Source organism: Corvus hawaiiensis, chromosome 28 (assembly GCF_020740725.1).
Source record: "Corvus hawaiiensis isolate bCorHaw1 chromosome 28, bCorHaw1.pri.cur, whole genome shotgun sequence".
Taxonomy (NCBI): Eukaryota; Metazoa; Chordata; class Aves; order Passeriformes; family Corvidae; genus Corvus; species Corvus hawaiiensis.
The window spans coordinates 6,165,025-6,178,587 of NC_063240.1; the positions used below are offsets into that span (position 1 = coordinate 6,165,025).

Here is a 13,563-nt window from a genome sequence, read left to right on the forward strand (position 1 = left end):
GGCATCTGCAGCTAATCCAAGCTCAAACTGTGGATTGGGGGATCTTCGTGGATCACAGGGATCCTGCACAAGGATTCTGCCTCTTCCCAGGACTCAGAGCCCAACCTGGGCAGGTGCAGCCCCCTGTTCTGCCCTTGGCTCTTGTGGGATCAAAACGCAGCAAGAGCAAGGCCAGGCCCCTCATTAATCTCTGAGCAGCCTTTTCCAGGGTTCTGGAAGCTTTGTGGGATCTTCCCTGGGCCTGGCAGCCTCTGGGGCTGTCCCTGCCCACCCCAGGGCTGTGCCTGAGCCAGTGCCAGCCCTGGCCATGCTCCTGAGCTCCCTCAGGCACCAGGGACAGAGGTGGCCACATTCCCTGTGCCTCTCCCCCACCCGGGGCTGCTGGAGCCATCCTTTTCCTTGCCAGAATAATCTGGAAGTGGTTTTTTGATGAGCTCTGTCCTGCGCTCAGCATTTGTTCACAAAGGCCTTTCTCGAGGCCCTGTGATGGATGGCTCTGGGAGGCCTTTCCTCTGCAGCCTTCCCTCCTTCCACACTAATGAAATCCCATTTATCACCAGCTATTCCCACAATTCTGGGCTCAGCCAGGAGACAACTCCACTGGAGCTGTAGCAGCAGCACCAATTCCATCCATTTCCAAAGGGTTTTGGCTGTGGCTCGGAGCAGTGGCACCGACACGTCCCCACCCTGCCCTCTCCAGCCCTCACCCTGATTGATTTCTTATTTTTGTGCTTCCAAAGGGGAAAGTCCAGTGTGTTCCAACAGTGGCAAAGCTGCAGTTTTGTGTCTCCCACCAATAATTCCTGTCAGCAGCTCCATCCCAGCACCCTCCTGGCTGGGGGAGCTCCCGACCACAGGTACCCGGAGAGACCTCGTGCTTTTGGCAAATTAGGATCTTAATTATTCACAGCAAAGCCAGCCAGAGCATTAATAAAGGGAAAATGATTCACAGAGGAGAGTGGGATGAGCAAAGAAAACGTCTTGGAGCCTTCCCCTGTCCACAGAACATTGAGCTGAGCAGAAAGGGAGGATCCAGCCCCAAAACAAGGTCCTGCTGCCCAGCCCAGCCCCAGGAAACGGAGTTTTGGTGGAGATGGGAATGGGAGATGCCACCAGATGCAAATCCAGCCCTGCCAGCCCAGCTTTGATTCCTCCTCCTCCACAAAGGACAGAATTACCCTCCCTGAAGCCCTGCTGGACTTTAATTACCACCACCTCCGAGGTGCCTGGAGAGCCAAGAGGAGAAAAGGTCAGCACAGGCCACGCTGGGTAATGTCTGAGTCCTCTGAGTGATTTTAAACAAGAGGTAAAAGTCATTCCCTTCCCCAGAAAGCCCCAGGTGATGCTGTTGTGTTGTTAAGACAGCCTCACATCGAAGTTATTTAACAGCCTGCCTTTGTAGCTGAATTTTTATCAGAGCGAGTTCCTGATGGAGGCAAAGCAACGTGGTGCTTTTGTTTCCAAGCTCCCCAGGATAAAACTTAAGGGAATTTGTAATTAAATAATGCCATTAATGAAAAAAGAGGTGACCTAACCCTGCTGAGCTCCTGCATCTGGGCTGCAGGGATCAGCTGCTCCCTTCCTCAGAGGAGAGGTTATTTTTAGTGCAGAAATGCTCTGTTTACACTTGACAGCACAGGGCAGCACAGGCCGTGCGTGTAACACCCCCCAAACACAGGCACACCCTGCCAGACCATTCCCATGCACACCAGGGACAGGGAATTCAATGTGGGGGTTGGAAAACGGCCCCAAAAAAACCCCAGCAGGGCTCCCAGTGCCCTCTCCCAGAGCGATTTATCATTATTGTGGTGATTAGGGGGTGGTGTGGGGGGGTTGTTTGTGCTCCCAGGGAAAACAACGTGCACTCATCATCTGCACCTCCCTCAGCTTCCCAACCAAATCCCAGCAGCTGGAATGGTGCTGGGAATGAGGCGCAGGAGATGAGGCAGCTCCAACAGGGAATCCAGAGGAACGGCGCCCGGAGCCCCTCGGCAACGCTCAGCCCTGCCAGGGTGAGCCAGGGAGTGGGAACCAGAGGGAGCAAATTCCGTGTCCTTGGGTGCTGCTGGCACTGCAGCTGTAGGGAAGAGCCAGGTGGGATGGGTGGGAGGCTGGTGTCACTTCTGGTCCCATGGCATCATCAAGATTCCCATGGCACCCCCATCATCAAGATTCCCATCGCTGTCCCCATGGCACCAGCCCTGTCCCCGTGGCACCAGCCCTGTCCCCATGGCACCATCACTGTCCCCCTGGCACCAGCCCTGTCCCCATGGCATCACCTCTGTCCCCATGGCATCACCTCCGTCCCCACGGCACCAGCGTCCCCATGGCATCACCTCCGTCCCCATGGCATCACCTCCGTCCCCATGGCATCACCTCCGTCCCCATGGCACCATCGCTGTCCCCATGGCATCACCTCCATCCCCATGGCATCACCTCCATCCCCATGGCACCAGCCCTGTCCCCATGGCACCAGCCCTGTCCCCGTGGCACCAGCCCTGTCCCCATGGCACCATCACTGTCCCCACGGCACCAGCCCTGTCCCCATGGCATCACCTCCGTCCCCATGGCACCATCGCTGTCCCCATGGCACCATTGCTGTCCCCATGGCATCACCTCCATCCCCATGGCATCACCTCCATCCCCATGGCACCAGCCCTGTCCCCGTGGCACCAGCCCTGTCCCCATGGCATCACCTCCATCCCCGTGGCATCACCTCCGTCCCCATGGCACCAGCGTCCCCATGGCATCACCTCCATCCCCATGGCACCAGCCCTGTCCCCATGGCATCACCTCCATCCCCATGGCATCACCTCCATCCCCATGGCACCAGCCCTGTCCCCATGGCATCACCTCCGTCCCCATGGTCTCACCTCCATCCCCATGGCACCAGCCCTGTCCCCATGGCATCACCTCCATCCCCATGGCATCACCTCCATCCCCATGGCACCAGCCCTGTCCCCATGGCATCACCTCCGTCCCCATGGCATCACCTCCATCCCCATGGCATCACCTCCATCCCCATGGCACCAGCCCTGTCCCCATGGCATCACCTCCGTCCCCATGGCATCACCTCCGTCCCCATGGCATCACCTCCATCCCCATGGCACCATCGCTGTCCCCGTGGCATCACCTCCATCCCCATGGCATCACCTCCATCCCCATGGCACCAGCCCTGTCCCCGTGGCACCAGCTGCAGTCCCAGCCCCATCTGTCCCAGGCCATTTTCCCCTCTGAGTTCCCTGGCACTCGAATGTCACTTGTCACCCTTCCCTCGGCTCCTCCCCCCGTGCCTGGCTGGTTTTTCCCAAGGGCTGTAGGACAGCGGGAACGCTGCCTGGGATCTGTCCCTCTGTTCCCACCAACCCCAGCTCATACCCCAGCAGGCTCCAGGCAGAACCATTTCCCCCTCACCTGGAGATGTTCGTGCCCAGCCCTCGTTAGGGGACATCAAATCAGTGTCCGGGTGGCACAGGTGCCACCTCCCCTGTGACCCTGCCGTGCGCTGAGGTCTGGGAATTCAGGAGTGGCGCTGGGAATGCTGAGCAGGGATGAAAGGAGGGGGCTGAGCCTCTGCCGCAGGCTCCTGCCGTGCTCACAGCTTCTCCCTGCGAGGCCACAGCAGCGTCCCCAGCTCCCTGACAGCCACTGTCCCTCCCAGAGGTGACAGAATCCACATCTCAGCAGGGCTGGGAGCTGCTGCAGGGAGAGAGGGATGGGGGTGGATCAAACACAGCCAGCAGGAGGTTTGCTCAGCACAGGAGTAAGAAAATTCCAAGTGTTTCTTCCCTCGGTCCCAAGCCTGGAGTCCTGCTGCTGGCAGGGAGGAACGGGGACAATCCCAGTGTCCAGCATGTCCTGGGCAGCTGCAGCAAGCCCCGGGTGAGGGAATGTCATGGACAAGGGATTTACCAGCAAAATCCGGCTGGGAAGAGCCTGGAGGTGCAGCAGGGAAGGGGAAGGAGCTGCAGGATTTGGGATGGAGGAGAGCCCTGGGATGGAGGAGAGCCCTGGGATGGAGGAGCAGGGTTGGGGTCAGCCCAAGGGAGAGGATCCAGGAGATTCCTGCCAGCAGCAGCCCCCAGCTGGGGCAGCCTTTGGGGGCAGCCCCGTCCCCTCCCGGCTTTTTGAAGCCAAATTTTCCCGTCCACCCCCAATATGTTCAGGCCGAGCAGCCCTTGAGCTGCAATTCCCAGTGAACGCGGACTGGAGACAGCAGCGAGGTGTCCAGCGCTCCCCAGCTGCCATCTGCCGGCAGAGCGGCCCCGGGAGGAGCCTGGGCAGCGGGGAAAGGCCATTCCTGGGGATAAAACCCAGCTTTTTAGGGCGTTCAGAACAGCAGAGTTTGTGTTCGCGAAGAGCATCCCAAGGTAAAGCGGCAGCAGCAGAGAGACACCAAACCTGGCCCTACAATTTCCCCCAATTTTTTCATTGCAGCTGCTTTTGTTCCAGATCCAGAGCTTTTACCCCGGGTGTGAAGGGGGTGCCAGCTCCTGAGGGGCCCTGCAGTGTCACCGGCCTGTCCCTGTCCCTGTCCCTGCTCAGCACAGCTGCAGGTGTGGGGGATTTATCAGGTGCTGAGCATCTCACCCAGGAGCGCCCCAGCTGCTCCCTTCTCCCTGGAAACTTCTGGGAAGGAGCCCTTGGAGGGGTTTGTTCTTCCATGAGAGAGGGGCAGAGGTGGGGGAACGCTCCAGGAACAGACAAATATTGCCTTAAATGCACCCAAAAAAGAAAGGCAGCCTTGGCACGTGACCTGTCAGGAATTGCTTGGGAAGGTGGGAGGAAGGACTGAGGAGGATGAGGAGGGTGCAGGACTGAGGGACGATGAGGAGGGTGAAGGATTGAGGAGGATGAGGAAGGACTGAGGGAGGATGAGGAGGGTGCAGGACTCTGGGGGGTTTAGGAAGGTGCAGGAGTGGAGAAAGGTGAGGAGGGTGCAGGACTGAGGGAGGATGAGGAAGGACTGGAGGAGGACAAGGAAGGACTGAGGGAGGATGAGGAGGGTGCAGGACTGGAAGGTTTAGGAAGGTGCAGGAGTGGAGGAAGATGAGGAGGGTGCAGGACTGAGGGAGGATGAGGAAGGACTGAGGAGGATGAGGAGGGTGCAGGACTGAGGAGGATGAGGAAGGACTGAGGAGGATGAGGAAGGACTGAGGGAGGATGAGGAGGGTGCAGGACTGAGGGAGGATGAGGAAGGACTGAGGAGGATGAGGAGGGTCCAGGGCTCTCCCCCCGCACCCCAGCCCAGCCTCAGCAGCCACACCCGGTCCAGGTGAGAGCAGCCGCAGCAGCGATGCTGAATTGGGAAGGGTTTCCACGGCAACGCAGGCAGGGAACCCCCAGACCCGCGGCTGCAGGAGGGGAGCGGGGCGGGCACAGCTCCTGCACAGCGCAGGGAACTCCCAGGCTGGGAATTTGAGGGATTTTGCTCCGTCCCGGGCAGCAGAGCAGCCTCTTCCCCTGCTCAGCCACTCCCAGCCGCACCCAGCGCTCTGATTCCCAGCTCGGGCTGCTCAGACAGCGCTGCATGAAAAGGAATTTGGAATAAATCTTCCAGACAAGATCCTTGATCAAACCCCGCGTGGCACAGGGGGAAGGAGAGGGAGAAACCCCGCCAGGCTGAGGCGGAGACTTCAGACAGAGGGGTGGCTGCGTCTGCAGGAGTGACGCTCCCAGGGAGCAGCCTGGCTCCGGGAGGGTGGCTTTTAATCCCCACCCGACTCCCCAAAATCAGCATTCCAAGGCTGTAGGATTTAGTATTCCAACAGCATCAGCCTGCTCCAAACCGCTGCTGCAGCTGCTCCCGGGCAGGGCAGGGAAGGCTTTTCCTTCCTGGAGGGCACCCAGGACAAAGGAGCAGCTCCAAACGCACCCTGAGGCCACCAGGGATGGACCTGGCCCCTCCCAGCCCGGGAACACCGGATGGATCTCTGAGGGAAATCAGGGAAAAGGCACCACAGGGAAGGAGCTGGGCTCAGGCTGCCTGAGGGATAAAACACCCCCAAAATGCTCAATCTTTACCCAAACCCCGTTTTCTCTCCACACAAGTGCTGCTCCCTACCCCAAAGGCCCCATAATTCCCCAATTCCCCCAAATATTCCAGTTTCCAGGCATGTGCAGCAATAAATATTTATTTGGGCACGGGCCACAGCCACTGTTTTTGTACAGGACAGAAATAACAGGGTTTCAGTCAGAGAAAAGGCACTGAGGATCGAAGCTGGGACAGAGCTGGCCAAAATCTGGGATTTTTTTTGTCTCCAGAGGGAAACAGAACTGGATTTTAGGATTGCTCAGCCCTCCCCAGCCTAACCCTGTTCCAAACACACCCAGGGAGGCCCCAAACCCAACTCTGGTTTCTCTGGATGGAACAAGGACCAAGGGAATCCTGCTCCTGGGGCTCTTCTGTGCAGGAACGATCTTGGAAATTCAGGAAAACGGGGCCCTGTCTCCAAACCTTAAACATACAAGGATTATTGCAAAAGCAGGATTATTCCCAAAGTCCCAGGATCAGCCCTTACACAACCTCCCCCCTGTGTTCCAGGAATTTTCCCCTCGGAAAACTCCAGGCTCTGGCACAGATGCTGAGCTCAGCTCGTCCCAGTATTTTTAGACTCTGGCTCAGGGGAGAATCTGTTGATCCAAACAAGTGTGAGTGGCAATCAGAGCCCTCGGAAGGGGCAGGGACAGGGGAGCTTTATCCCAGCAGGAATCCAGGCCTGGCCTCTCCTTTGCTCCAGGAAGGAAAGATCCTCCTGAAAGGAATCCTGCAGGAGACCGACCCAGCCTGCCAGGAATGGCCCCAGCTGTGCAGGAGGATGAAAACTCTTCCCAGTGAGGCTGGGGAGGGGCTGGGATGGATTCCCAGAGAAGCTGGGAATCCCTGGAAGTGTCCAAGGCTGGATAGGGCTTGGAACACCCTGGGTGGAACTGGATGAGGTTTAAGGTCCTTCCAACCCAAACCATCCCGGGATTCTGGGATTCTTCCCTTCTCCCCAACACCGATTTCAGGTCAGGAATGTCCATATTAAAGTGTTAAATCCCAATATTCCCAAAGCAGAGCAGGCCAGGCCAGGCCCAGGGATGTCACTGCTCCTCCTTCTCCTTCTCCATCTTCCTCTTCCTCCTCTCCATCCTCTTCTGCAATTTCCTCTTCAGCTGCAGCTGCTTCTTCCTCTCCAGGGTCTGCTGCACCTTCTCCCGACATTCCTTGTTTTTCTTCTTGATCTTGGCCAGCTCTGCTTTCCTTTTGGCCTCCAGGTCTGGGTCCTGCAGGGGCAAATGCCAGGACATCGGGGACAGGCCCAGGACAAGCCCTTGGCTTTTCCCAGGTGCCCACGACTGAGGAGGTTCCACAATTCAGACCCTTCTCCCTTTTCTCCAGAGCATTTTTAGCATCATAATATTTAATATTTTCAATCTCATAGTATTTCATATTTTTAAGATCCTAATGTTTCATATTTATTTTAGGATTATTTTAAATAAATCTTCCCCACCCAGAAGGGGAGTGAGCCCAGCAGTGAGGGAGGGAAGGAGGGACTGTCCTTCCCTTTGCCTTTCCCTTTTCCACACTTTATCGGCCTTTAAGAATTCATAAAGCAGCAGCTCTCACCTTCCCTTCAAGGATCATCTGTTTCCTCTTATTGATTTCTTTCTTCTCATCAAAATCCATCCCCTCCAGCTCCTGGAAAAGGGAAAAAGCAGCAGAGCAGTCGGGAATGGGAAGAGCAGCACAGCAGGAGCTCAGTGTGCTGGAAACTTCAGGGCTGCAGACCCAGAAACCTCAACCCTCAGCAGCAAAAAACCCTGAAAAACTGTGAAAAAACCGAGCAAACCACGGGCAGAGAGCAAACTGAGCCTCCCCCACATATCCCCGGGGTTCTGCAGGAATTTTTTCCCAGGATTTCCAGGGAACACACTCACGATTTCACACTCCCTCCTGGTGACGTTCACTTGGGTCAGGATGTCCAGCACAAGCTGCTCCTCCACGGAGAACTCCTTCAGCTTCAGCTCTAAACCAGGGTGAGACATTGAGAGGCTTACAAAATCCCAATCCTCAAGGGAAAAAAAATCCCAGTGCAGTCCCTGGAACGATCGGTGGGACTGGTTTATGTTCTGTTGTTAAATGTTAGATTGTTACACGCTGTGATCATTGACTTCCTCAGCCTCCAAGGGATTAAATCCTCCCCTCTGCCTGCAATCCCCCACAGCACAGGATGTTGCATTTTTTGGTCCATTTCCCAGGGAAAAAAAAAAAAAAAAAAAAAGGGAATTTGAACCTGAAGCAACCTGGGCTGCTTTAATAAAGAGGAGCTCCACGCGATTTCTCCTCCACTAAAAACAGCAGCAGAACAAACAAGGTCCTGCCTGACACCCCCAGGAGCTGAAATCAGGGGTTCAGCTGCTCCTGCTCTCTCCCAAGCCTTTGGCACACGTGGAGAAGGAACCTCCTGGCAGCAGGACCAGAGCCCCACTCACTGATCTCCTCCTCGATGGCGTGCACCAGGTGGATGTCGTACTGCGTCACCAGCGTGATGGCCATGCCCTTCCGCCCTGGCATGGGGGAAAAACAGGGATGGTGGAATCCTGGCAGGCACACAGGGATGAATCCAAGCCATTCCAAACCCATCCATCCCCGGGAGCCACCCTGGGATGCTCAGAGGGCTCTTTTTGCTCTGAAATCCCGTTAACCATCGGCGCAGCTCCACGTTGGTGTGACCCATCCTAACACACACCAGGGCAGGATCCCAGTGATCCCAGTGGATCTGAGGACACTCCTGGGACACCCATGCAGGGCCCAGCCCCTCCCTGGATCCCCGTGGCCCCCGGAGCAGCCGTGGTGGCCCTGCTCACCCGCGCGCGCCGTCCGCCCCACGCGGTGGATGTAGATCTTGGGCAGCCCGGGGGTGTTGTGGTTGATGACGACCTGGACTGCAGGAATGTCCAAACCTCTGGAATGCAGGGGGAAAAAAAAAACAAACAAACAACCCACCCAGATGTTGAAAAACAGCTTTAATATCATAGGGTTGTAAAATGCCAGAATGGTTTGGGGTGGAAGGGACCTTAAAGCCCATCCAGCTCCACGCCCTGCCTTGGCCAGGGACACTTCCACTATCCCAAGGATCTCAGTTTCATTCCTGCTTCCTCCAGGAGTCCCATATCCTCATGGAGAGAGGCTTTACTGGCTGACTGGAGAACAAACTCCTTCCTCACACAGTTAAACAATTCCCTGTCCCCTCGGAGCTGCTCCCTGGCAGCCCCAAGGAACCCCACAGGAACCGCAGCACCCACAGGCTGCAAACCACAGCTCAGAGAGGTTGGGAACAGCCCTGTCCCACCCAAAAGTGGGGGATTTGAGGGTCTGCTCTTGCTAAACTCAGCCTAAACTGGTTCTGGTGAACAAATCCAGGTGTGAGCGCTTCTGTTTTACCTGGCAGCGACATCAGTGGCGATGAGGATCTTGAAGATGCTGGACTTGAACTTGGCCAAAGCTGCAAATCTCTGTTTCTGTGAGCGGAAAGTTCCGTGTGAGGGGTGTGGGATCCACCTGGAAGCAGCCACCTGCCAGGGCTGTGCCTCCCTCACCTGCTTCATCATGGAATGCAGAGCCACAGAGGGGAATTTGTATTTCCTCAGCATCATGTTCAGCACCTGGCAGTCCCTTGAAAGGAGAAAAAAAAACCAAGAAAACAATCAGGATGCACCAAAGGAATGGATCAGGACAGAGCTGGGACAGGCAGGGACACCTCCCACTATCCCAGGGTGCTCCAGCCCGGCCTGGGACACTTCCAGGGATGGGAAAACCGTGCCAGGGCACAAGGAAACAACCCCGAGGGAAAACCCCGCTCACTTGCAGGTTTTAGTGAAGATGATGATGGCCCAGTCGTCGTGCTCGTCCTGGAAGGTCTGCACCAGGTGCACCAGGTAGGCATCCTTCACCGCCTCGGGCACCAGCAGGTACCGCTGCTCCAGCTGCTCCACCGTGCGCACCCTGCGGCCGGGAGCGGGCACAGGCAGCGGGCACAGGCAGCGGGCACAGGGAGCGGGCACAGGGAGCGGGCACAGGGAGAGCCCGGCTTTGCTGAGGCTGGGAAGCCCTCCAGGATCACCCAGGCCAAGCTGTGCCCATCCCACACCGCGCCCAGCCCTTCCCTGGACGCCTCCCTGAGTAGTTCCGAGCCCTGGCCACCCTTTCCAGGAGGAAATTCCCGCTGATGGGAACAGCTTGGGGCCGTTCCCTCCTGTCCTGGTGTCCCCTGGGACCCCCCCCCCGGCTGTGCCCTCCTGGCAGGGACTGGTGGAGATTGGGAATGTCCCCCCTGATCCCGCTTTGCTCCAGGCTGAGCCCCTTCCCAGCTCCCTCAGGAATTCTCCAGCCCCTTTCCCAGCTCCCTCAGGGATACTCCAGCCCTTTCCCGGCTCCCTCAGGAATTCTCCAGCCCTTTCCCGGCTCCCTCAGGAATTCTCCAGCCCCTTCCCAACTGGGAATTCTCCAGCCCTTTCCCAGCTCCCTCAGGAATTCTCCAGCCCTTTCTCAGCTCCCTCAGGAATTCTCCAGCCCCTTCCCAACTGGGAATTCTCCAGCCCTTTCCCGGCTCCCTCAGGAATTCTCCAGCCCCTTCCCAGCTCCCTCAGGAATTCTCCAGCCCTTTCCCAGCTCCCTCAGGGATTCTCCAGCCCCTTCCCAGCTCCCTCAGGGATACTCCAGCCCTTTCCCAACTGGGAATTCTCCAGCCCTTTCCCAGCTCCCTCAGGAACTCTCCAGCCCTTTCCCAGCTCCCTCAGGTGCTCCAGCCCCTCCACATCCTTGTCCCGACGCCCCAAAAGGCCTCAGCAGCGCCAGCACAGCGCGTGGGACACGCAGCAGGGGAAAAGCAGCAGAAGGAGCAGCAAACAGGGGAAGAACCCGACTCGTGGGCACTCACTCGGATGCAGCCTCCCAGAAGAAGGGCCTGTTGGCAGCCAGGGCCCTGAGCTCCGTCAGGGTGGCCGTGAGGGTGGCACTGAACAGCAGCGTCTGCCGGCGGGCGGGCACGGCCTCCAGGATCACCTCCAGGTCGGCGGTGAAGTCGGCGCAGCCCTGCTCCAGCAGCCGGTCAGCCTCGTCCAGCACCTGGGAATCGGCTCCCTCAGCTGGATTCCCGGCTGGAAAGGCAGCAGCAGGAATCCCTGAAATCCAGGCAGGGCCCCAGGCTTACCAGGAATTTGAGCTTCTTGAGGCTGAAGGTGCTGGAGCTGCGCAGGTGGTCAGCGAGGCGCCCGGGGGTGGCGATGACCACGTGGGGCTTGCGGGACAGCTCCAGGGCCTGGGCCACCATGTCTGCAGGGAGAACCTCGGGAATGGCAGGGAATTGGGCAGGGAGCCCAGAACCAGCCGGGCTGTGAAGCTGGGGGATGCCACTCTGTGTGCTCCCAGCAGGATCTGCTGGGCAGCGGAGAATCCAACCAGGCTGGAATGGGAGCAGGGCCAGGGGCCAGGGAAGGGCTGGAGCAGGGACAGGAGCTGGGGAAGGGCTGGAGCAGGGACAGGACCGAGGGGAAGGGCTGGAGCAGGGACAGGGGCCAGGGAAGGGCTGGAGCAGGGACAGGAGCTGGGGAAGGGCTGGAGCAGGGACAGGACCAAGAGGAAGGGCTGGAGCAGGGACAGGAGCCGGGGAAGGGCTGGAGCAGGGACAGGAGCTGGGGAAGGGCTGGAGCAGGGACAGGGGCCAGGGAAGGGCTGGAGCAGGGACAGGGGCCAGGGAAGGGCTGGAGCAGGGACAGGAGCCGGGGAAGGGCTGGAGCAGGGACAGGGGCCAGGGAAGGGCTGGAGCAGGGACAGGGGACAGGGAGGGGCTGGAGCAGGGACAGGAGCCAGGGAAGGGCTGGAGCAGGGACAGGAGCTGGGGAAGGGCTGGAGCAGGGACAGGGGACAGGGAAGGGCTGGAGCAGGGACAGGGGACAGGGAAGGGCTGGAGCAGGGACAGGAGCCGGGGAAGGGCTGGAGCAGGGACAGGAGCCGGGGAAGGGCTGGAGCAGGGACAGGGGACAGGGAAGGGCTGGAGCAGGGACAGGAGCCAGGGAAGGGCTGGAGCAGGGACAGGGGCCAGGGGAAGGGCTGGAGCAGGGACAGGGGCCAGGGAAGGGCTGGAGCAGGGACAGGGGCCAGGGGAAGGGCTGGAGCAGGGACAGGGGACAGGGAAGGGCTGGAGCAGGGACAGGAGCCGGGGAAGGGCTGGAGCAGGGACAGGAGCCGGGGAAGGGCTGGAGCAGGGACAGGGGACAGGGAAGGGCTGGAGCAGGGACAGGAGCTGGGGAAGGGCTGGAGCAGGGACAGGACCAAGAGGAAGGGCTGGAGCAGGGACAGGAGCCGGGGAAGGGCTGGAGCAGGGACAGGGGACAGGGAAGGGCTGGAGCAGGGACAGGACCAAGAGGAAGGGCTGGAGCAGGGACAGGAGCCGGGGAAGGGCTGGAGCAGGGACAGGAGCCGGGGAAGGGCTGGAGCAGAGACAGGGGACAGGGAAGGGCTGGAGCAGGGACAGGGGCCAGGGAAGGGCTGGAGCAGGGACAGGAGCCAGGGAAGGGCTGGAGCAGGGACAGGAACCAGAGAAGGGCTGGAGCTGTGTCTGGGGTTGGGATGGGGATCCGGGAAAGGCTCCTCCCCCCGAGGGTGCTGGGGCACGGAATTCCCCCAGGGAACGGTCCCCAAGGCTGGCAAAGCTCCAGGAGCGTTCGGACACCGCTCCGAGGCACAGGATGGGATTCTGGGGTGTCAGGAATGGTCGGGACGGTCCCTCCCAGCTCAGGGAGTGAGCGGAATTCCTCCTCTACCCCCGCCGGGCTCCGAGGGGGAGGCAGAAGCTCGGGATGCCCCGCAGGACTCACCCAGGCCGCCCACCACCACACAATCCTTCAGGCCCAGGGGTTTGCCCAGCACTCGGAACTGCTCGGCGATCTGATACGCCAGCTCCCTGCGGGGAGGGACAGCTCAGCCGGGCCCCGGCTCTCCGAGACCCTCCCGGGGCTCTCCGGGGCTTTCGGTACCTGGTGGGCGTCAGCACGAGGCAGAAGATGCCGTAGGGATCCTCGGACAGCACCTGCAGCACGGGCAGCACGAAGGCCGCCGTCTTCCCGCTGCCCGTCTTGGCGCAGCCCAGGCAGTCCCGGCCTGCGGGAGGCACCGGGGCAGCGTCAGCGGCCGGGCCCGCGATCCGGGACGGGGGAAAGGGGCCGGGAGAGCGGCGGGTCCCGAGGGAGGGATGGGAGGCCCGCGAGCGGCCGTTCCCAGGATAGAACCGGGCGCACAAACGGCCCTTCCCGGGTGCGAGAATGGCCCGCGGCGCTCACCCTGCAGCACGGCCGGGATGCAGGCGGCCTGCACGGGCGTGGGCCGGACGAGCCCCACCTGCCTGGCCTGCTCCGCCAGCCACGGCGCCAGCCCGAGCGCCCGGAACTCCGCCATGCCCGCTCCGCGTGCGCGCCGGCGCGTCCCGATGGCGTCACCGCCGCTCCGGCCGCTCATTGGCTGGCTAGCTGTAACCACGCCCACACTCGATGCAGCGCGTCGCTTTGATGACGTTCCTC

At 59.8% G+C, this 13,563-nt stretch overlaps 1 protein-coding gene across 1 annotated transcript; it reads right to left on the reverse strand.

The window, feature by feature from the left end:
- Positions 1 to 6,118: 6,118 nt before the first annotated feature.
- DDX49 (DEAD-box helicase 49) lies at positions 6,119 to 13,457 on the reverse strand. The gene is made up of 13 exons (XM_048287966.1): positions 13,327 to 13,457; positions 13,024 to 13,147; positions 12,865 to 12,950; positions 11,199 to 11,320; positions 10,926 to 11,113; positions 9,851 to 9,991; positions 9,586 to 9,661; positions 9,431 to 9,507; positions 8,854 to 8,951; positions 8,479 to 8,553; positions 7,924 to 8,012; positions 7,613 to 7,684; positions 6,119 to 7,269 (listed from the first exon to the last, which is right to left on the reverse strand). The coding sequence occupies exons 1-13, from the start codon at positions 13,439 to 13,441 to the stop codon at positions 7,087 to 7,089; spliced, it is 1,446 nt and encodes a 481-aa protein (XP_048143923.1). The 5' UTR covers positions 13,442 to 13,457; the 3' UTR covers positions 6,119 to 7,086.
- Between the last annotated feature and the right edge of the window lie 106 nt (positions 13,458 to 13,563).

What these genes read in the sequence shown, in the direction of transcription:
- DDX49 (XM_048287966.1), bottom strand. Translation starts at nt 13,441, where the DNA reads ATGGCGGAGTTCCGGGCGCTCGGGCTGGCGCCGTGGCTGGCGGAGCAG. An exon ending in CATCCCGGCCGTGCTGCAGG is followed by an intron (nt 13,148 to 13,326) that starts GTGAGCGCCGCG and finishes TGCCTCCCGCAG; the next exon opens with GCCGGGACTGCCTGGGCTGC. An exon ending in GCCACTGATGTCGCTGCCAG is followed by an intron (nt 8,952 to 9,430) that starts GTAAAACAGAAG and finishes CCTGCATTCCAG; the next exon opens with AGGTTTGGACATTCCTGCAG.